This window comes from Bos taurus, chromosome 6 (genome assembly GCF_002263795.3).
Source record: "Bos taurus isolate L1 Dominette 01449 registration number 42190680 breed Hereford chromosome 6, ARS-UCD2.0, whole genome shotgun sequence".
NCBI classification, from domain to species: Eukaryota; Metazoa; Chordata; class Mammalia; order Artiodactyla; family Bovidae; genus Bos; species Bos taurus.
This window is the reverse complement of record NC_037333.1, coordinates 91588230-91611093: the sequence shown is the minus strand read 5'-3', so window position 1 is coordinate 91611093 and position 22864 is coordinate 91588230. Positions and strand designations below refer to the sequence as shown.

General features: G+C 43.4%; 1 protein-coding gene across 8 annotated transcripts in view; it reads right to left on the bottom strand.

Moving 5' to 3' along the window:
- SHROOM3 (shroom family member 3) overlaps positions 1 to 22864 on the bottom strand; it is a 329119-nt gene that overhangs the window by 36280 nt on the left and 269975 nt on the right. For 6 of the 8 annotated variants that reach the window (NM_001191524.1, XM_024992948.2, XM_010806188.4 and 3 more), the window contains 2 exon segments: positions 4739 to 4870; positions 21724 to 21855. In NM_001191524.1, coding sequence (NP_001178453.1) covers positions 4739 to 4870; positions 21724 to 21855 — 264 coding nt within the window. 8 annotated transcript variants of the gene reach the window in all.

Sequence of the window (22864 nt, the reverse complement as noted above, 5' to 3'; positions counted from 1 at the left end):
GTTCCATCTTGCGGCCAAAGGACACTTAACCCACCAATCCTCAGATGGAATGCATCCCATGAGGACCATTCTTACTCTTCACTGCTACTCAGGGAGGGCTTTGTCTCCCCAAATTCTCATTTCCAAGCTGCCTGGGGACTAAGACCCAGTGACCTATGCCATGCCACAGAGTGCCCTGACATCACCCTGTAGCAACAAGTTCTTCTACCACATTCTGGAAGCAGTCATTCTGATCACCCCTGCCATTCCTGCTTCCAAGATGGCACTCTTACAGATGGCTGCCAAGAACCTGACATGCAGGTCTTCAATCCTGCAGCAGTTCCAGCCCACACAGAGACATCCTTACTCTCAAGATGAGTGTGTCAAGCATGTCAGAGTTCTCACTGTGGTCTGACGACTTCTCTACCCTCGTTTCCCATTGCTCTCCTCCTTGCTCACTGCACTCTGGCATAATGGTCACTGATGGCCTCTCAAACCCATGAAATATGTTCCCACATCAGGGACTCAGGGCCTTTGTACTCACTGTTCCCACCATAAGGAATGCTCTTCACCTGGCTCACTCCCTTCCTTTATTCATGACTGCATCAGAGAATACTTCCTGCCATTCACTATCTTAAAAGCACCTCCCCTCTCCGTATTTCTTGCTGCTCTGCTTTATTATCTTCACAGCACTTACTACTACTTGATATTACATCACCTCTGTTTAAAAGTATTTCCTAAATACTTAAAACATAACAAAGAGCACAAAACAATTATATGAAAACATTTCCTAAAGTGTACTACCAGAACATTAATTAATTCCTCAGATGATAAAATGTCTGGAAAATACTGGGCTGCTGCTAAGTCACTTCAGTCGTGTGCGACTCTGTGTGACCCCATAGACAGCAGCCCACCAGGCTCCCTCGTCCCTGGGATTCTCCAGGCAAGAACACTGGAGTGGGTTGCCATCTCCTTCTCCAATGCATGCAAGTGAAAAGTGAAAGTGAAGTTGCTCAGTTGTGTCCGACTCTTAGCGACCCCATGGACTGCAGCCCACCAGGCTCCTCCGTCCATGGGATTTTCCAGGCAAGAGTACTGGAGAGGGGTGCCATTGCCTTCTCCAGATAAGGTAAATAATTGTAATTTAAGACATCCGAGTCCTTAATAAATTTGTTCATGTGATATTCTGCAAGGCAAATATACTAAGCAGTGCTTTAAGGTTTTTTTTTAATGTAGACCACTTTTAAAGTCTTTATTGAATTTGTTACAATATTGTTTCTGCTTTGTATTTTGATTTTTTGGCCACAAGGCATGTGGGTAATATCCCATATGTTCTCTGACCAGGGGTTAAACCCGCACTCCTGCACTGGCAGGCGAAGTCTTAACCACTGGACCACCAGGGAAGTCCCAAGCAGTGATTTCTAAACTTACATGACCCTAGACAGTTTTCCCCAAGGAGCATCTAATGGATTATCATTCCATGGAACATACCTGGGGAAACAATAAATACTACTTTTTGATGTCTTGCTCAGTCTTGCACTCTCAATAACTAAAAATTATCTCAGACATAGTAGGTATTCCATACATATTTGTTAGAGGAATGAATCAATGAGCATGTACTGGTTCTTTAGTATTGTGATGGTGTTATTTCAGCCTCTTGGGAGGGGACTAGACTACAGTATTTTTTGGAGGTTTTTCCTAAAGTACTATGTACTTTAGAAGTCCTAATACTTTAGGACCATTGTGAGATTTCTGTAGGACAGCAGAAGGACAGTGACAAGGATCTGAGAGAAAGCAGCTGGAACACAGTTGCAGTGAAATTTCAGATCTGAGCCAGTTTGCAGGCAGTGAAAATTACATATCTTCTGTCTCTTTGAACGTCTCTCTCCCTCTCTCCTGCCCCTCCCCATCCCTTGAGCTCCCTCTCCTTTTCCTGCTTCTTAATGAGAAACAGATCCACATATTTAGGACGAGGCTGTGTGAACGCTGTCACAGGGATGCTGCCCACCAGACCACTAGATGCCACTGTGCCCCTCAGAAATGTACCAGGAGAGCTTCTCCAGCTACAGCTGCCAAAGAGCAGCCCTTATGAGCAGAACTCAGAGCTGCGAACCCAAGGCATGGAATGAACAGACCACAGGATGCTTTGAGCTGGGGTAGAAGAAAATCCACATGGATGTGTCATTTTGGGGTAACCCAAGCTTTCCTTTCTCCTCCTGTACCCCCACCCAGAGCTTTTGTGTTGACAGTCATTGTGTCAGGGAAGGCTGCTCCGAAGCTTGCATTAGAGGGCAGAGTGGTAGGTCCAGTGCAGGCTCCATCTGCCTAAACCCCTCTGGAGGGTGGGATGAGGAAGAAACAGCAAGTGGAAAAGCAGAGCCTGTAGAGTATTGCACTTCTGATGTCAACACTGCGACTCTCCTGGGGGCCTCTGGAAGCTCACCATAGTTACTGTGGGCAGTGACTCTAGGCACCAATTGCAATTGTCTTATTTCTGTCTTCAGCCCAGTGTATATTTAGGTCATAGTATGACTTCAGATTTAAGGGCCTCCTAAGGTTAATGGGCTTCCCTGCTGGCTCAGTGGTAAATAATCCGCCTGCAATGCAGGAGACCTGGGTTTGATCCCTGGTTTGGGAAGATCCCTTGGAGAAGGGAATGGCTACCCACTCCGGAATTCTTGCCTGGAGAATTCCATGGACAGAGGAGCTTGGCAGGCTCCAATATGGGGTCTGACATGCAGTCGAAAACAGTGGGACACAACTTAGCAACTGAACATCAACAAAGGTTAGTGGTTAGGAGGGGTACCCTGTTAATACTCCTGCATTTTATAAATGTGTACTGGTTCATGCCATTAACCTCGTTCATTATTATGTTTCACTGTGTCTCTGACAAGTTTTCAGCCTTAATTATTATAATTACTTTTCATAATTACTGAGTGCTCACTATGTTCCAGGAACTACACTGTCTTACATCTTACTTTGTTTAATCCTCACTATGATCCAATGAGATATATATTATTAATTTCATTTTACAGACAAAGAAACCAAGATCAAAGCGGTTAAGTGCTTTGCTCAACCTTATGCAGTAGGTAATGAAACTGAGATTGAAACTGAGGTCTGATTTATAAGCCCAAGTACCTCACCATCTGGTGTCACTTCCACAGCTGGGCCCCCGCATCTAACCTAAAAGCCTGTAACACGGCCATGCCCACAGAGCAAAAGCACTGTGCCTCCACGTGAGCCCTCCTGGGGCTGTGTTCCTGGAGCACACAGGGCTCAGACGGTGAAATTTTTTCAGGGTTACGGGGAGCGCTGTGGGCAAGGGAAAGGAATGTCTGTAACAAGGAGGGCGATCAAAAAGTATCCTAACAGGCCATGCCCACCAGTCAGAGCTCTAGGATTTATTTGGCCCTTGATCTGAGCAGACGTGGGTCATGGGGATTCTGAGTCTCGGCCTCACCAAATGTGTAGCCACCATCTGTTTGTTAAGTAATCCTTCCAGCAACATCCTCCCCTCCCTGATACTGACCAGCATTTTGTGCCTGGCCACTCAGTTGTGTCCGACTCTTTATGATCCCATGGACTGTAGCCTACCAAATTCCCTGTCCATGGAATTATCCAGGCAAGAATACTGGAGTGGGTTGCCACTTCCTTCTGCAGGGGATCTTCCCAACCCAGGAACTGAATCCGCGTATCCTGTGTCTCCTGCATTGGCAGGCGGATTGTTTACCACTGGCACCACCTGGGAAGCCCTCCTGCCTCACTACTAATAACCTATATCCAAGTACTTCCAAAAAGTGGTAAGCAACAGGGCCTGCCTCCCTGGCTTCAGGAGATGGACTCCAATTTGCATGGCTCCAAGTCTGAAGTAAATGCAGGGGTGTCCTGACTTCATTCTTTAATAGGTCTGGGGCGGGGGGCGGGTCAAGCTTGGCTCCCTTCTCCTCAGTCCCCTTCAATTGTGTCAGGTCTGATTACTGTAATAAATCCCTTCTCCTGCATCACTCGTGATGGCTCTGCTTTTTCCAGACTGGACCTTGACTGCTGGAGCAATAAGACAAGCAGAAGAAAGATGACTCATACAGCTAGTATAGAGGAAGTACATGAGGTTATGGGCAATGGCTTTGAAACCTGGCTTGGATTTGATTCATGACTCAGGTACTGAGCAGATGTTTGAGCCTGGACAAACCCATCTCTCCAGCTTCAACATCCTGTCCTATGAAATGGAGTCAAGAAGACTATATCTGTTTCAAAGGTGCATACGAAGGACCGCATGAGATGATGTACATACTGAACAGTCCTCAGTGTGTTAACTGCTTTGACTGGAGCTAAGTTGGATAACTGGCTTTAACAGAGAGAGAAAAACCAAGTGGGAAGTTCAAACACTGAATAAAACCATTCAGATAAAAAATAGATACCTATTTGACTAAAAGGATGTGAAGCATCAAGGGAGGGAGCCGTCCGTTTTTCTGCTATAGTGCTATGGTGTGTAATTGAGAAATGTCTGATTGAGGATCAATAAACCCCATAAATATCTCAAATGGCTAGTCATTGTTCAAAATAACCCTGGCCTCTCTCCACGCTAGTCTAGCCCAGAAGGTGATGACTCATATGCACGTCAGGGCTTTTAAGACGATGCGGATAGTGGGTAGAGAGACTTAATACTTGGGGTGAGTAAAAGAAAACAATCCTTTCTGGGAACAGAGCATTTGAAAGCAAACCGCACCCCCACCCCCAGGTCTCAGCTGTGGTCACTTACCTGGAATGGTAGCTCTGGGGCCAAGGCGTGCCAATCGTGCCCTGAGATATCTGCATCATGCTGGCATCGGGTTGGTTCTCCCCAAGTTTGGTCGAGTGCCAAGAATGAGGCCGGCCTGCAGGTTCAGTGCGTCTGGGGAGACACAGCACACGAACGCCCGTGTTAGGAGCAGTCGCCACTGATCTCTTCACCAGTGAGATTTATGGACTTGGAAGCAGAGACTGCTGTGTCTCAGAGATGGAACACAGTCGAGTAAATACTGGAAAACATCTTACTGTTCATTTCTCTTACTAACCATTGTTTTTTTTTCTGCTTTATTATTATTTTTATTTTCCTTTTCATTTCGACATGATTTCAGTTACATACAAATATTGCAAACTTAAAGAATTCCTGCATAAACCCTTGTGCCCTGTTGAGAGTGCAAACTGGTGCAGCCACTATGGAAAACAGTATGGCGTTTCCTTAAAAAAAAATTTAAAATAGAGCTACGATAGGATCCAGCAATCCCACGACTGGGTATTTATCCAAAGAAACTGAAATCAGGATCTTAAAGGGGTATCTGTACTCCCGTGTTCACTGCAGCATTACTCATAATAGCCAAGATATCCCCTAAGTACACACAGAACTGACAAAGCTGAAGGGGAGAAGTGGGTGTTCTTCAGACTGCACGGCTGGAGGTTGAATTTGGTAGGGAGGATTACACTATTGTACAAGTTCAGAGTCAGAGAGTGGCTGAACTTTATTTTTGACAAAAAAAAAAAAAAAAAAGCGAGATGTTTACCACTGACTTCAGGGATTTCTAGACTGAAATCTCAATGGTGAGAAGAGAGGAGGTACCCTGAAGTAGCATGAAGCTACCCAGGCTTAATATCAGCTGGTACACCTCCTTCAGGAAGGAGCAGACATCTTGCTGAAAGTTCTGAATCAGACTCTGAAGCAGGAAAGGCGGCTGTGCAGAGAACAGTGAAGATCAGTGGAACTGTCTCATCTAGATTAAGTGAAAAAAAATTATCTATGTGCTTTTAAAGACAACAGTAGGCTCTCTTTTAAATCAGGGGTCCCAGACCCCGAGGCCATGGACTGGTTACTGGTCCGTGACCTGTTAGGAGCCAGGCCACATGGCAGGTGGTGAGCGGCGTGTGAAGAAGCTTCACCTGTGTTTACAGCTGCTCCCCACTACTTGCATTACAGTCTGATTCTGCATTACGGTGAGCTGTGCAATTATTTCACTATGTATCACAATGGAATAGTCATAGAAATAAAGTACACAATAAATGCAATGTGCTGGAATCATCCTGAAACCATCCCTGACCCCCAATTACTTGGGGAAAAACTGTCTTCCACAAAACTGGTCCCTGGTGCCAAAAAGGTTGGGAACTGCTGTTTTCAATCTAAGCTGTCCAGACCGCTCTTCAATTTCCTTCCCTTTCATTCGAGGGGCATCCACAGACACTTTCTACATGGCAGCCATTATGCTGGCACTCAGGTTACAAAGTATCATTAGACGCAAATAGCTCACAGAGTAGTAGAAGTGACAGCCAAGCAGAGCACTGTAATACACTGAGACAGGGTCCCTAATAGAGATGTGTACAAGGTGCTCGGTGAACTCAGGAGAGAGAGTCACTGGGGGTTTCACAGTTAACTAAGCCATGAAAGATTTCTCCAGATGGAAGGGGATGGGAAATGGAAGGGAAGCACATCCAGGTAGAAGAGACAGCATGGCAGATGCATGAAAATACAGAAGAACGTGGTACAAACAGCTTACATAAGTGGAGACTAGATGATGAGTGAGGGGGAGGCAGCAGATGAAGATGAAGAGGATCCAGATCTCAGCCGGCCTCACTGAAGGCAACAGACAGTACCCTATGGAACTGGAGGCCACTGAAGAACCTTAGCCAAGGAGGGCCATGTTCAAATTTGAGTTTCAGGAAGATACTGCCAATAATGAAAATAAATTTGAGACAGAGAGAGGACTGGAGGCTACTGGACTGGCCACGGTAAGAGATTAAATAAAGACCCAGCACTAAGGCAGGAGCAGTGAACTTAAACAGACAACAGATCTAATGCCTAGCCTAGTGAGCACCTGGATGTGGCTGGCACAGAAGAGTACAGTCCAGGAGGAAGGATGGCCTTTACGTTTGTAGCCTGAGCTAGAATGGTAATATTCCTCACCTATATAAAGAACTGTGAGATGAGGGGCGGGAACAGAGTGCGGAAGGAGGGAGACAGTGGGGTGTGCAATGTGAGGTGCCTGCGGGGTTGCAGTGGGGGACAGGAGGCAGTGGCAGCTACAGGACTGGCGTCTGGGCTAAAGGTAGAAACTGAGGAGGCACGAAACACATGGCCTTTGAGAAAAGATGAGCTGCTTGGGCAGAGTGCCTAGGAGACTGAAAGGAAGTCCCTTAAAGATAGGCCTCTGAGAACTGTCCCAATTTGGGGGTGGAAGGGGGCTGGAGGGGGCTATCAAGAGGCTTCCAGAGGAGCAGGAGGAAAACTAGGAGGGCGTGGGAATTTCACAGAATCCCCCAGTGAGAGGGTGGGGAGAGCAAGGAACTGCCAAGCATTCCAACTGCTACAGAGAGGCTAGTCTGATGCCGGTGCCTGCAAGTGCACTTGACTTGATGGCTGATAAGTCTCTGCGATGGAATGACAGGGAAGAGGCCTGAGTAGGATCAGGTAAGAGGTGAGTGAAGGAGTCCGTCAAGGCTGTATACTGTCACCCTGCTTATTTAACTTCTATGCAGAGGACATCATGAGAAACGCTGGGCTGGAAGAAGCACAAGCTGGAATCAAGATTGCCGGGAGAAATATCAATAACCTCAGATATGCAGATGACACCACCCTTATGGCTGAAAGTGAAGAAGAACTAAAAAGCCTCTTGATGAAAGTGAAAGAGGAGAGTGAAAAAGTTGGCTTAAAACTCAACATTCAGAAAACAAAGATCATGGCATCTGGCCCCATCACTTCATGGGAAATAGATGGGGAAACAGTGGAAACAGTGTCAGACCTTATTTTTTGGGGTCCCAAAATCACTGCAGATGGTGACTGCAGCCATGAAATTAAAAGACGCTTACTCCTTGGAAGGAAAGTTATGACCAACCTAGATAGCATATTCAAAAGCAGAGACATTACTTTGCCAACAAAGGTCTGTCTAGTCAAGGCTATGGTTTTTCCTGTGGTCATGTATGGATGTGAGAGTTGGACTGTGAAGAAAGCTGAGTGCTGAAGAATTGATGCTTTTGAACTGTGGTGTTGGAGAAGACTCTTGAGAATCCCTTGGACTACAAGGAGATCCAACCGGTCCATCCTAAAGGAGATCAGTCTTGGGTGTTTATTGGAAGGACTGATGCTGAGGCTGAAACTCCAATACTTTGGCCACCTCACGCAAAGAGTTGACTCACTGGAAAAGACCTTGATGCTGGGAGGGACTGGGGGCAGGAAAAGAAGGGGATGACAGGATGAGATGGCTGGAGGGCATCACCAACTAGATGGACATGAGTTTGGGAGAACTCCAGGAGTTGGTGATGTACAGGGAGGCCTGGCGTGCTGCAATTCATGGGGTTGCAAAGAGTCAGACACAACTGAGCGACTGAACTGAACTCAAGAGGTGAGTGAGAGAGAAAACGGATATAGCAAGGGGAGATAATTCTTTAAAGAACTTGGCTCTAAAGGAGATAAAGAGGGTGGTAGCTAGAAGGCTGGGGCTTCCTTGGTGGCTCAGGATCAATGCAAGAGGCATGGGTTCGATCCCTGGTTGGGAAGATCGCCTGGAGAAGGGAATGGCTACTCACTCCAGGATTCTTGCCTGGAGAATTCCATGGACAGTGGAGCCTGGCAGGCTACAGTCCATGAGTTACAAAGGGTCAGACACGACTGAACAGAACAGCTAGAAGGCTAGAAGGGGGCCAGGGAGTGTTATTGCTGTTTTATTTTAAATGATGAGAAGTACGAGCACGTCTATATGAGACAGAGAATGGATGTATGTGCAGCTGAAGAGAGGCTGCCGCTCCTTAAGACTCATGAGGAAATAGGAAAGGACAGCATTCCAGAGCACACGAAGGGCATGAAGGACATGAAAAGCATGACTTCATGTGGAAGAGAAGCCAGATCCATTGGGATGAGAAAGGAGGAGGTCAGGTGGTGCTCATATGAAAGAGGGTGGGAGGACAGCTGAAAGGACTGAACTTCACACCCACTGTCCTCTAGAGGGATGAGTGAGAGGCTCGATGCGGTGGGTGGGGATCAAGGGGCATGACAGGTGAGGACTGAAGTGCTGAAACTGCACTAATGATATTGAAAAGATTTAATAACTAAGATAGGTTCTCTGCTCTTAAGCTTACATTCTGGGGGGGGGGCGTACCAAATGAAGTATTTCTCTAATACATAATAAACTATAAAGAAATAATTCTTACAGTAAAGATAAAGTGCCCAAGACTTGCAATGCCAAGACAGGACACTCACTTGGAAAGATGCTTCTCCAGAGTAGACTGCAGAGGTTGGCTGTTTGCCTTGGATTAGGGGTGGGAGTTTCCCTTGTGGCTCAGCTGGTAAAGAATCCACCTGCAGTGCGGCAGACCTGGATTTGATCCCTGGGTTGGGAAGATCCCCTGGAGAAGGGGAAGGCTACCCACTCCAATATTCCAGCCTGGAGAAATCCATGAACTATAGTCCACGGGGTCACAAAGAGTTGGACAGGACTGAGCAACTTTGATTTTCAGGGATGGAAGTGTGTGTGGGGAGGATGCGTAGATTTCATCACAGTTGTAACACATTAAGAACAGGATGCTTGTGAAACAAACAAATCATAGGTCCTGAAAAACACAGCCCTTTCATTTGGATGCAGAACATATGTTGGGAGGTTTCAGAGATAAATCTGTTTTACAATAGTCTTCCAAAATATGCAATTTAGAAATGACATGAGGAAAAAGAACAATGAAAAAGATGACCAAAATACAGCCCACCAACATTCAGTCTGAATAAAGAGCAATTTGGTAACATTCAGCAAGACAATTTTTAAGTAACATATTCATCAAAAGACTGAAACACAACCTAAATGCTTATCAACAGCAGACCAGTTAAGTCAGTGTGGTACCTCCATACAATGGAAGATGCATGTAGTCATTGAAAGAACTATACATGTTGACTTGGAAATAGCTCCAAAATATATGGTAAAAGAAACAAAATTAAGACACAAAACTGTGCATACAGTATGCTGCTGAACATGGGGGAAAACATACTTCTGTTTATTAATGTAAAGAATATTTCTGGAAGAATTCTTGAGAAACTAGAACCAATCAATGACTGCCTCTGGGGAGAAACATTTATTTTTCAGGTATTTCCTTTTGTAACTTTTGAATTGTATACCATGTACATGTGTTACCTATTAAAAAGCCAAGTATTAAGAACTCATTTTTAAAATAAAATTCACTGTACCTCGAGATAACCAAAAAAGTCGAACAGCTGTTTACTGACCTTTTCAATGATGCAAGTAATTTAATAAGCATTCCTAAAGAGCACAGCGTGCTTTACCTTTTAGGATCACTTTGATCTTAAAGAAGATAAGCAAATATTTTCCTAAAGCACATTACATCATGAGCATATCAATAAGAGTCAGAGGACCATTTAATTTTAAAATTGAGCAAACTAAGTTTTGTGTGTGGGTGTAATTCAAACAAAGCCCTTGTGTTGCATTCCTAACCACAAACAAGGAAGCTTCATTGCGTGGGATGGGTAGGCTGATGAAACTGGAACTAGGAAAGTGACATAATGTCCTTCTTAGATGATTTTGTCCTAACACACAGAGAGATTTGAATGCAAAGCGTGTTTTGGAGAAATTTACAATAAACTAGTTCATGTCTCTCGAGCAGTATTCACTCATCTCCTTCCATGTGCCTTCTACCTTGCTGGGACTGTGGTTTTCGTTCAATTTAATTCAGACTTAAACTGAAGAAAGTAGGGGAAACCACGAGGCCATTCAGGTATGACCTAAATCAAATCCCTTATGATTATACAGTAGAAGTGACAAATAGATTCAAAGGATTAGATCTGATAGAGTGCCTGAAGAACTATGGACAGAGATTTGTAACACTGTACAGGAGGCAGTGACCAAAACTATCCCAAAGAAAAAGAAATGCAAGAGAGCAAAGAGGTTGTCTGAGGAGGCCTTACAAATAGCTGAGAAAAGAAGAGAAGTGAAAGGCAAAGGAGAAAGGGAAAGAATTACCCAACTGAATGCAGAATTCCAAAGAACAGCAAGGAGAGATAAGAAAGCCTTCTTAAGTGAACAATGCAAAGAAATAGAAGAAAACAACAGAATGGGAAAGACTAGGGATCGCTTCAAGAAAATAAGCGATACCAAGGGAACATTCCATGCAAAGATGGGTACAATAAAGGACAGAAACAGCAAGGACCTAACAAAAGCAGAAGAGATTAAGAAGAGGTGGCAAGGATACATAGAAGAACAACTCAAAAAAGGGCTTAATGATCCAGATAACAACGATGGTGTGGTCATTCCGGAGTGTGAAGTCAAGTGGGCCTTAGGAAGCATTACTAGGAACAAAGCTAGTTGAGATTATGGAATTCCAGCTGAGCTATTCAAATCCTAAAAGATGATGTTGTTAAAGTGCTGCACTCTATATGCCAGCAAATTTGAAAAACTCGGCAGTGGCCACAGGACTGGAAAAGGTCAGTTTTCATTGAAACCCTGAAGAAGGGCAATGCCAAAGAATGCTCAAACTAACACACAGTTTCCCTCTTTGCATATGCTAGCAAGGTAATGCTCAAAATCCTTCAAGCGAGGCTTCAACAGTATGTGAGCGGAGAACTTCCAGAAGTACAAGCTAGATTTAGAAAAAGCAGAGGAACCAGAGATCAAATTGCCAATATCCACTGGACCATAGAAAAAGAGAATTCCACAAAAACATCCACTTCTGCTTCATTGACTATGCTAAAGTCTTTGACTGTGGGGATCACAACAAACTGTGGAAAATTCTTAAAGAGATGGAGATACCAGGCCACCTAACCTGCCTCTAGAGAAACCTGTATGCTGGTCAAGAAGCAACTGTTAGAACCAGACATAAAACAATGGACTGGTTCCAAATTGGGAAAGGAGTACGTCAAGGCTGTATATTGTCACCCTGCTTCTGCTTATTTAACTTATATGCAGAGTACATCACGCAAAATGCCAGCCTGGATGAAGCACAAATTGGAATCAAGATTGGTGGGAGAAATATCAATAACCTCAGATACACAGATGGCAGAAAGTAAAGAGGAACTAAATAGTCTCTTGATGAAGGTAAAAGAGGAGAGTGAAAAAGCTTGCTTGAAACTTAATATTCAAAAAACTAAGATCATGGAATCCAGTCCCATCACTTCATGGCAAATAGATGGGGAAACAATGGATACAGTGGCAGATTTTATTTTCTTGGGCTCCAAAATCACTACAGATGGTGATTGCAGCCATGAAATCAAAAGACAGTTGTTCCTTGGGAGAAAAGTTATGACAAACCTAGACAGTGTATTCAAAAGCAGAGACATCACTTTGCTGACAAAGGTCTGTCTTGTCAAAGCTATGGTTTTTCCAGTAGTCATGTATGGATGTGAGAGCTAGATCATAAAGAAGGCTGAGCGCCAAAGAATGATGCTTTCAAACTGTGGTGCTGGAGAAGACTCTTGAGAGTCCCTTGGACTGCAAGGAGACTAAACCAGTAAATCCTAAAGGAAATGAATCCTGAATATTCACTGCAAGGACTGATGCTGAAGCTCCAATACTTTGGCCACCTGATGTGAAGAGCCGACTCACTGGGAAAAAACCCTGATGCTGGAAAAGATTGAGGACAGGCAAAGAGGGCAACAGAAGGTAAGATGGTTGGATGGCATCGCTGACTCAGTGGACATGAATTTGAGCAAACTCTGGGAGACAGTGAAGGACCAGGGAAGCCTGGAGTGCTGCAGACCCCTCTTTGGGGTCACCAAGAGTTGGACACGACTGAGCGACTGAACACCACCACCACCTTAATGTAGTACAACTGGACCTCAGGGAGGTCACAGATGGCCTCAAGGAGTTTATAATCCTACTGGGGAGCCTTGAATGGGAGAAAAAATATTAAACAGCATCAGAGTATTACTCATTCACTCAAAAAATACTTCGGTGCCAACTGAGTGCCAAGTATCATTCTGGGCATTTTCTCACGTAACCTTTATGCTCTATGATGTAGGACACTTATGAAGTCTTACTCTTCCTCCCAGCCCTCTCCACCCATTTCTCTTGTCCCTCCATCTAATCTGTGTGGTTAATTTCTTATCTATCTTTTCTAGTGATTTGTTATGCAAATACAAACAGAAACAGATCTCTTTCACTCCCTTCACAATAGGAAAGTTATGTGGTGCTCTGCTGCTGCTTTTTAGTTGCTCAGTCATGCCGACTCTTTGCGACCCTATAGACTGTAGCCCACCAGACACCTCTGCCAGGCAAGAATACTGGGGTGGGCTGCCATTTCCTATGCCAGTGGACCTTTCTGCCCCAGTGGATCTTTCCGCCCCAGGGATTGAACCTGTGTCTCCTGCAGCTCCTGCATTGGCAGGCGGATTCTTTACCACTGAGCCACTGCAATTTGGTAGTTATTGCTAAATTGCTCCTTTTATGCTTTAAAGGGGAGACAAATAACATGAATAATTAAATGTCACTGTGCAAGTGATTCTTAGAGGAGATCATATCTTCTTTAGTATAGAAGAATAGATTATTTGTATTTGAACAAAAATGCCTTTTCAGGCATTTCCAGTTTATGGGAAAATGATGTACCTCAAACACGAAACCCATCATCTTCCAAAATGTTAAAAAAAAAAAAAAAAAGGTGGTAATTGTTCTTTGGCAAAGGCACTGCTTTTGAGATATCCTTTAGCCCTTTTCAGCATCCCTCACCTCTAGTTTCTGTGACTACCGGGCTCCTCAAAGCTATACTTGAGATTTTTTGGATTCAAAGAAAAATCTAACAAGCAAACCTTTCCAAGGCTTTCATAATTGCCTAACCTCTGTGTCTTTAAAAAGTGGCTCAGTGGGTAGAAAGGTATGCGTTAGGTAATATAACCCCATAGCAACACACAGTCCTTTCTGGAAAGAGAAGTTCTTTTTAAATGTCACATCCTGATAATATGCCCTGGGGACTTTTGGCTTTGGCAACTGAATCACAAGTAAGAGTGAAGTCTAACATCTAAAATTTGCATAAAAAGTAAAAGCAGGATCTTTTCTTGTAAGAAGCTTTACCCCATTCTTCCCCACCTGTTCCAACATCCTCTCACTACTAGTTTATGTCCTCCTCACCCTTCATTTTGAAACATTTTTAAGCTTAAATTTTATTGATGACCACACAAAACTTACCATAAAAAAAAGGGACTAGCCATGGGGGTGGGTCGGTGTTTCTCACTTAGTCACCAGTGGGTGATAATGCTGAAATGTCTTTTCTCACTATGCCCTCTTTCTTTCGTCCTCCCCTCAACTCTGACATCTACAGAGAAATCAGAAGTCAACTCTCCTTCCCACACTTCACAGTCTGCCTATAAGCGATGGCAGAGGTTGACACTAACAGGATCTTTGTTCTGTAACAGCATTCATCTTTGTTTTTCTTTGCCTTTCAAATACAACTACAGTATAATAGCATAGAATAAATAGATAAGCATAAGCTCTAATTAACAACAGTTTCTTCTTCTCAACTCTCAACTTGGAACTAGACATTTTTTTGTTGGAGGAAGGAAGGAGGAACTGGTTTTTACTGATTTCTTCAGATATCAGACACTACAAGTTAAATTTTTTCTTCCCTACTTCTTCTTTGTGCCATAGAATATGTTTAAAGGGTACCCTTTACATCAAATACCAACCAAGCTATTTCCAAAGCAAGCTAATTCATTTTTATCCAGTGCTAAAGTATGAATTAAATTTCATTTGGCAAAACAAGGAAAGAGGGTTTTTGGTGTGTGTAAGGTAGAAGCCTTATCTTTTGGTGGTGATTTTTTTCTAAACACCATTCAATTAAAAAAATGAAAGAAATGCTCCGCAAATCTCCGACACTGAAGACACGATTCTCTTCTGGAGCAAGTGTTATGCATTGTATTAGGTTTTTCTCTTCTCTATACCAGTTTCTCTTCATTTAGAGGAAGAAGACACAAATGAGGAATTAAAGGCAACAATAAAACAAACGAAAGAATAGAAAGCATTAATTTTAGATAAGAACCTTAATCAATGGTCAAAAGAAGGATCTATATTTTAAAATCATTCCAGGAAAGAATGTTCATTAAATTTTTCAGATATTATTGAAACTAGAACGAAGAGAATAATGAAAGTTTTAAGGCAAAGAGGCTGAAAACTTTATGAACACTTGCTCCAGCCCTTCAGGTCCTACTTGCTAACATTTCCACGATAAATTTTACAACAAGGAGGAATTTCATTGCTACCACCATTCACACATAACCTGACCTCTGGGGAGAAAATAATAAAACTTGGAAGAATGCTCTCTCTTATTCACCTTTAAGTGAAAGAATGCCAAATAAAACTTGAAAAACCAGCCCTGGATCCTTCTCTCTCTATACGTGCTTTATAATCTAAGCAGTTCATTTTCCTTTTTACCTTTTACATGGTACAATAATAAAAATAAATAAATATTCAAGTCACATTGAGATCCAGGACAAGACCACAACCGGTGCAGCCACCTGTTCTTTGCCATATCATATTTTCTTTCAAGTAGAAGCATCCCTGAGGCAAAGCACTGGCACAGCTCTGAATAAAATTTTCGAATCAAAGACTGTATAAGGATACAAGCTGAATTTGAATTATTGTGAATAAAGGAAAAGATAGTCAAATATTTACGCCTTCCATTGTGATGGATGTCAATAAGGGCCACTCAAACAACCTCAATAAACACTTCTTTCATGCAAACTCAAAGTTAAAGGAGAAGACTATGCCTTTCCTTTAAAACTTTAAAGTTGCAGGTTCCTTTTCTTTATACAAATGTTGGCAAAGAGAATAGAGAACTTGGTTACAAGTACATAGATAAGTAGCCATTCCTTGTGAGAAACAGAAATTATTACTCTGAAATTCCCTGGGGAAATGGGGAAGCAAAACCACGAAGTTACACAACACAAAGCAATTGCTAACTTGAAAAAGATAAAAATCACTCTAAACACATACATCATAAGAAATACAGTGACTGTACACGTCAGAGAGGGAATGACTGAAAATTCCCACACAGGACTATTGATAGTACACGGAATAATCAGAGGTGCTCAAATAATGAGAACTTACATGACAATTTAGAGAAATGGGCTTAAACTTAATACAATATAGCACAACATCAATAGACACCTGTGAAAGGCTTGTCAGCTGAGAATCCTGCAATGCAAGATTCTAAATCTCACTCTAACATAACCGTGGGCTTACCTTGTGGCAAAGAGAAACATTCTAGATAACAATCCTCTGGCCACCTGCATGTCATACTCAGGAGTGGGATAAAAAGCCATTGCACTCTACTACTGCTCTTTCTGCTTCTTCTGGGGCTGCCACGGCTCCTCAGTGATGCCAGCATCTCCCATCAGACAGCTTGAACCACCCAGAACTCACTAAGCTTCATGCAAGTGGGAGGGACTCATTTCCAGCCACCTCTGTAAATTGCCAATTAAAACTCAATTCCTGCTCTCTAAGAGGGAAGAAGAGAAACTGACCCTTAGTAACTTCTGAGAAGAACCAGCATCTTAGACAGCAGCACGCAGCTCAGGAATGCCAGAATTCTATTCTGTGGGCAGGAGGAGGAGAGGAGGAAGGAAAACCATCTGCTGATAAAATGCATCACACTGTACTCAGGAAGTTTCCTTTTTAATTGATCTTCTCTGAACCCGAGCCCTCCTCCACATCCAAAAATGCCACTGTCTGCAAAAATGCGTGTTAATGGCGTTAAGCTTCCCACAGTTTGGGAGACTAGTGAAGGAGGTCCTATACCAAACATCCACTGAGGTTTCCTGAGACACGCTGATGGGGACAGAACTCACTGCCAGTGGAAGTGTAAAGTACCTGCTGAGCTAAACTTGCTGCCCAAATGAGAAAGAATAAAGAGTCAAAGCCTGAGTTTCTACGGCCCATTCATCTCAACAGAGCACATATCACCATGTATGGCAAGTGAAGTGAACTCGCTCAGTCGTGCCCGACTCTTTGCAACCCCGTGGACTGTAGCCCGCCAGGCTCCTCTGTCCACGGGATTCTCCAGGCAAGAATACTGGAGTGGGTTGCCATTCCCTTCTACAGGGGATCTTCCCAACCCAGGAATCGAACCCATGTCTCCCGCATGGCAGGCACGTGCTTTATCCTCTGAGCCACCAGGGAACTTTCACTTTCATGTATGGTAATAAGCACTTACTAATTAGATGAGACGGTCATTACAATGATGATGGTGACTGGTGGTGGAAGGTGAGGAGGGGACAAGACGTTTATGGAGAAAGCACTGGCTTGGAAAATCTTGGGTTTTAAGCTGGAACATTTTGTCTCTTGAACTAACTCACTGGACTACTCTAGCCTGAGGCTTGACAGAATTTAGGTAGAAGTTCTGCCAAGGTAAGTTAGATCATAGGATTCCTATTGACAGGTTGGACAAGAGAATTCGGGATCCAACCAGGAAAAGAATAGGACTGGATCTGTGAGAATATTAACCCCTGGACCACTAAGAGCTTCACTTTCTCTCTAACTTGATGATTTAGCAGGTCCCTATATATACCTGGAAGGAGGGAGTTTTTGTTATTTCTCTTATAAATAAGCAAGAAAATAATTTCTATTTCTCCATGAAAAAGGAGCTATATATATCCATGACCCCCTCGGCCTGGAATTGGCTCATGACATGATCCCAGCCCTCTTCAATTTCCATATTGGTGTAGGCTTCCACGGCCTGTCAAGAATTAGACTTGCTCACTGTCCACTACTAACCTTCCACCTCAAAACCTGTAGACTCCTAAGATGATCAGCACATCATTTCTGCTCTCTCTAAAGACATCAGTGTTTCACCCCTTCCCCTGTTTCAAAACAGGACTTAGCAAAGAGATCAAACCAATCAATCCTAAAAGGAAGCAACCCTGAATATTCATTGGAAGGACTAATGCTGAAGCTGAAGCTCCAATACTCTAGCCACTTGATGTGAAGAGCCAACTCACTGGAAAAGACCCTGATGCTGACAAAGATTGAGGGCAGAAAGAGAAGTGGGTGGCAGAGGGTGAGATGGTTAGGTAGCATCACTGACTCAATGGACATGAATTTGAGCAAACTCTGGGAGAGAGTGAAGGACAGGGAAGCCCAGCGTGCTGCAGTCCCTGGGGTCACAAAGAGTCAAACACGACGGAGCGACTGAACAACAGACCACAGCCAACTTGAAAGAACTCTTAATGGCCAAAGCTGGAACAAGTTGAACAATAAAATAAATAACCCACAGAGTAAAATAATATGAAGGAGTTCTTACTTATACAGATAGTCGAATAAATAAATAAATGGAGGAAAAGAGAGCTCTTCCTTACAGAAGACATCTAATTAATAAAGGTAGAAGGAATGAAGGAAACAGACTCATCTTTAGAACATTACACTAATAATTGTCATAGGCAATATCCATTGACAGATGCTAAAAATCAGTGGGAGATAGTTTGAGGAGAAACAATCTTTGCAGAGCCTCAAAACTACCTCCCTGCTACTGAAGATATGTGTCAACTGCAAGGAGACCAACAATGACTTTACAGTGAAGAAACCTCACCTTTAACCAGGAAACAAAGGTTAACATCACCAGTAATAACACATATTGACACCACGTAACACTGGAAATGACCCACTAAAAAGGACACATCATTTCTGTGGTATTCTTGCCGAAAATGCTTAACCTCTATCCAACCATGAGACACCACCAGACAAACCGAAATAGAAAACATTCGACAAAACAATGGGTCCATACTCTTCACAAAGTGTCAAGGTCATGAAAGATGAGGAAAGACCGAGGAAATATTGTGGATTCGAGAAGACTAAAGGAACATGACAATTAAAGACAATGTGGGATCCTGCATGGAAAAAGGACACTGGGAGGACGGGTAGGGGAGGTGATATCTGACTAAAGTCCATCAAGGGTTATAGTCTGTAGTTCCAAGTACTACACCAACACTAAGTCCTTTGTTTTGATATTTACACTGTGGTTTTACAAGATATTAACATTACAGAAAGCCGGGTGATGGGTGGATAGAAAACCTCTGTACTATTTTCACAGCTTTTCTGTGAGTCTAAAATTATTTCAAAATAAAAAGTAAAAAGCAAAACAGGCAGGATTTGAGATCTGAATAAACTGGATGAGAACCAGACCAATTTCCAGGTTCAGTCCTACATCAGTAAAATGTGGGTTGCAGAGATCTAAGAGCATAGGAAAGAATATGGGTGTACTATTGTAGGGGCTTACGATATACCTGTGGAGATAAGATACATACACATGTGAAATCCTTAGAGGACAAGTAGAGTAAAAATTCTGGCCAACAGGACATGAGCAGGCATGACCTTTTCAAAAGGAAAAAGTCTATCTGCTCCCTTCCAGTCTCCCTTCATACAGACCCACCATCATGAGCCAGTTTTGACCATGAAGATGACGGCAACCCCAGCTTATTTCAAAGATAATCTCTTCATGGTTATAAGCACAGTCTCTGCATGGTTAGGACACCACTTAGATATACATTTAGGTTTGTCTGTTTTATCCAGCTGTTAAGGGTTGTTTTATGAAACACTTCAATTGTTTCAAACTCAAACCCAGGTCTGTGTGATCCCACTGTTCACGTTCTCAGCCCCCATTTAGTCTCAGTTCTACCTGCCTTCATCTACCTGTTGAAAGGCCCCACAATTACCCATGTCTGATGGCAGAAACTTAGAGGAGTCACACTCTTTAATCTCTTCTCCCACCCTCACCTGTTCTTGATATGTCTCCTAAATTCATCTCAAATCTGTCTCATCACCTCTTGCTAAGTTCAAGTCTTGATTATTGTCTGCTCAGGCCAGTAACTTCCTAACTACGACTTTCTGGCCTGAAATCCTTCAACACTGATGCTACATTAACCTACACATCTCATGGAGTCTCGTGAAATAAAAGGCTCTGATCCTCTACATTCTGAAGATCCTAGGAGGCTGAAGGGAATAGAGATAACCCTAGGGCTTCTGTTTCTTTGGGCTGTCCCTGGGCTAACCTTACACCAGCGGCTTCTCTCATAGACGGAGGCCTCTGCACATCTCAGCCTGTCCTCATTTGGTATGTTCAAACTGCTTTTGAATCTTTTTTTCAAACGAAACCTTACAAAGAATCCTCATATAAACATCAGATACAAATATTGTTTGATTATATAAAATATATTTTATGTATAGTTGCATATTCATAAAATGGGTCACTGAATAAACCTAAATTTATGTTTATTTATAATCCAAGCTCACACATCTACATGAAAGAACTGCCCCTAAACTGAAATCAGGATAACTGACAGCAATGATAACTGATATACTGAGTGCTTATGATGGGCTGGGTTTTATGTGCATCAGCACTTTCAATCCTCTCAGCAACTGAATGGAGAAGATTAGTAATTAAACACATTTTACATATTGGAAACAGAACTTAAATAACTTGCCTGCAGTTATATATATAGACATATTTTTTTATTGCTTATGGTTGCTTTACAATGCTGTGTTAGTTTCTGCTGTACAGCAAAGTGAATCACATACACATACGTATATCCCCCCATTTTGGATTTCCTTCCCATTTAGGTCACCAGAGAGGACTGAGTATAGTTCCTCATGGAGGTTCTCAATAGTTATCTATTTTATATGTGCGTGCACACGTGCAAAGTCACTTCAGTTGTGTCTGATTCTTTGTGACCGTATGGACTGTAGCCTACCACGCTCCTCTGTCAATGGGAATCCTCCAGGTAAGAATACTGGAGTGGGTTGCCATGCCCTCCTCCAGGGGATCTTCCCGACCCAGGGATTGAACACATGTCTCTTATGTCTCCTTCGCTGACAGGCAGGTTCTTTACCCCTAGGCACCACCTGGGAAGCCCAATCTCCCAATCCATCCCACCCCATCCTCTTTGCCCCTGCATTATATATTAAATGGCAGAATTAAGATGTGAATTCCGGTAGACTGATTCCATGGACCCCATCTTACTATATTATACTGCCTTTCATGCTGGCACACAGACTTACATGACAGTGACGAAAAGGATAAGAATGAGAACATCATCAATATACCAGCACCTAATATTTACTTCACCCGACAATGAGTAGGCTCTGTGCTAAGTGCTTTGAATATCTCATCTCCTTGAATCCCCACAACTGTCCTATGAAGTAGGCTGTTATGCTAACTGCTGAGTGGAGTCGGTGTGAGCTCAAACTGTCTGAATTTGAACACACCACCTCCTAACTAGATGCCTTTACACTTGTGCAAACCTCATAGCACTGGGGTGAGAATCTGATGAGGTACGCAAAGCCCTAGGACACAGGAAGCACAGATAAGTACTTACAAATTTTCATTAGGCCAACTTTGTAATCTCAGGACATTTCTCAATTAGAGAAATTTTCAATGAGTATCAGCTCAAAGACGAATCCACCTTGTACAATGTAACACACGAGTCATTTCCAAAGTGTAGGACATTGGCCCATCTCTTTGAGAGTTTTTAATTAGTTTTAAAAACAGCTGTGAATGTATTTTTTAGATATTTGCATCAAATGATTTGAGGGACCCCTCAGATTACCTGCCAGGAACCTGATGCTTCTTCAGAACCTAGTTTGGAAACTGTCATCAGGATAGTTATCCTTCTGAATTCCGAGCTTCTGCCTGACCTCCTCACCTCTCTCTCTCTCATCTGTATTCGTGACCAGCCTTGGCCCTCATTCCCTCTTCCCGCAGCCAAGTCCCTCTTCCAGACCACTCAACAAGGTCCTCCGTGCCTCTTACCTGTGCTTCAGCCGAGGTTTAACCCCTCCTGACCATGCTACTTTTCTGTGCTGGGGGTCAGAGGTGAGGTGCTCTGGGCCGAATGAGTCAGAGGTGCCAGTGTCTGCAGGGCCCGGGTCTGCATGTGCATCTCTTGAGAAAAGAGGAAAACAAGAAGTTGAGTGTGGTGGTGTTCACGGGCAGGGTGGATAAACAAATCCAACATGGACAAGGTATGAGAATTCACTGTGGAGCTGGCGCGGAGCAGCGCAGCTGAGCGCAGAGGTCTAAGCCTGCAGCTACCCAGGTACTCTGTACTGGTGGGGGTTGTCACCTCCCCATCTGTGTTTCTACAATAAGCAATAAGGTGTACTTCCCAATCTCAGAATTCTAGATTTTTCCAACCAAGCAGGGAGAAAGACTCTTTTGACCATTATGAAGAAGAACCCACCTATAATTCAGGATCTGCAGTGAATAAGTGAAAAACTTGAACTCACTGAAGGAGGTGGTTTCCTGAGACAAGTTTTTGCTGCCTCCCGACCCAGGGTAACTGGAAGGTCAGCAACTCCCAGAGCACCAGCCCTGGCTCCGTTTGCACAAGCCAACACTCGAGTCCAAGCTATTCCAGATTGTTTAGATTCCACTGCGCTGGAGGCAAGCCTTTTGTGTGTCCATTTAAATCTACCCTCCCACCCCCAGTCCCTAACACCATTTCCCTAACACTTTTCCTCCACACACCCAGGGAGCCGGAGAAAAATGTTAAGCCCCAAGTGGCCAGTGTGTTCCCCATGGGAACAGATGCACTCTCCTGTGGAGAGTCTTGGGTTCTTAATTTCCAAACACCCTGTCTGCACCTTCAAGGTCTGCTCTTGATCAGTGAGTCTGTCCCTGCATCAGACTCTGAGGCAGGTTCGCCACACTGGGTACCAGTGATACGCTTTCATGTCTCTTTGAGAGCTGACCAGTAGACCCCGCACTACATCCTATAAGCAGGAATCTGAAGAAGGCGCAAATGCCTGCGGTTTCTCTTCTGCACAGGCCTTGGGTGAGAAGTGGTGGGATTAGGCATGGTATTGATTTTTTGTATTTCAGGACAGGGAGGGAGATGATCAGGCAGTCAGCAGGGAGTCTCCATTTCGAAACTTTTGTCTAGTTTTATCTA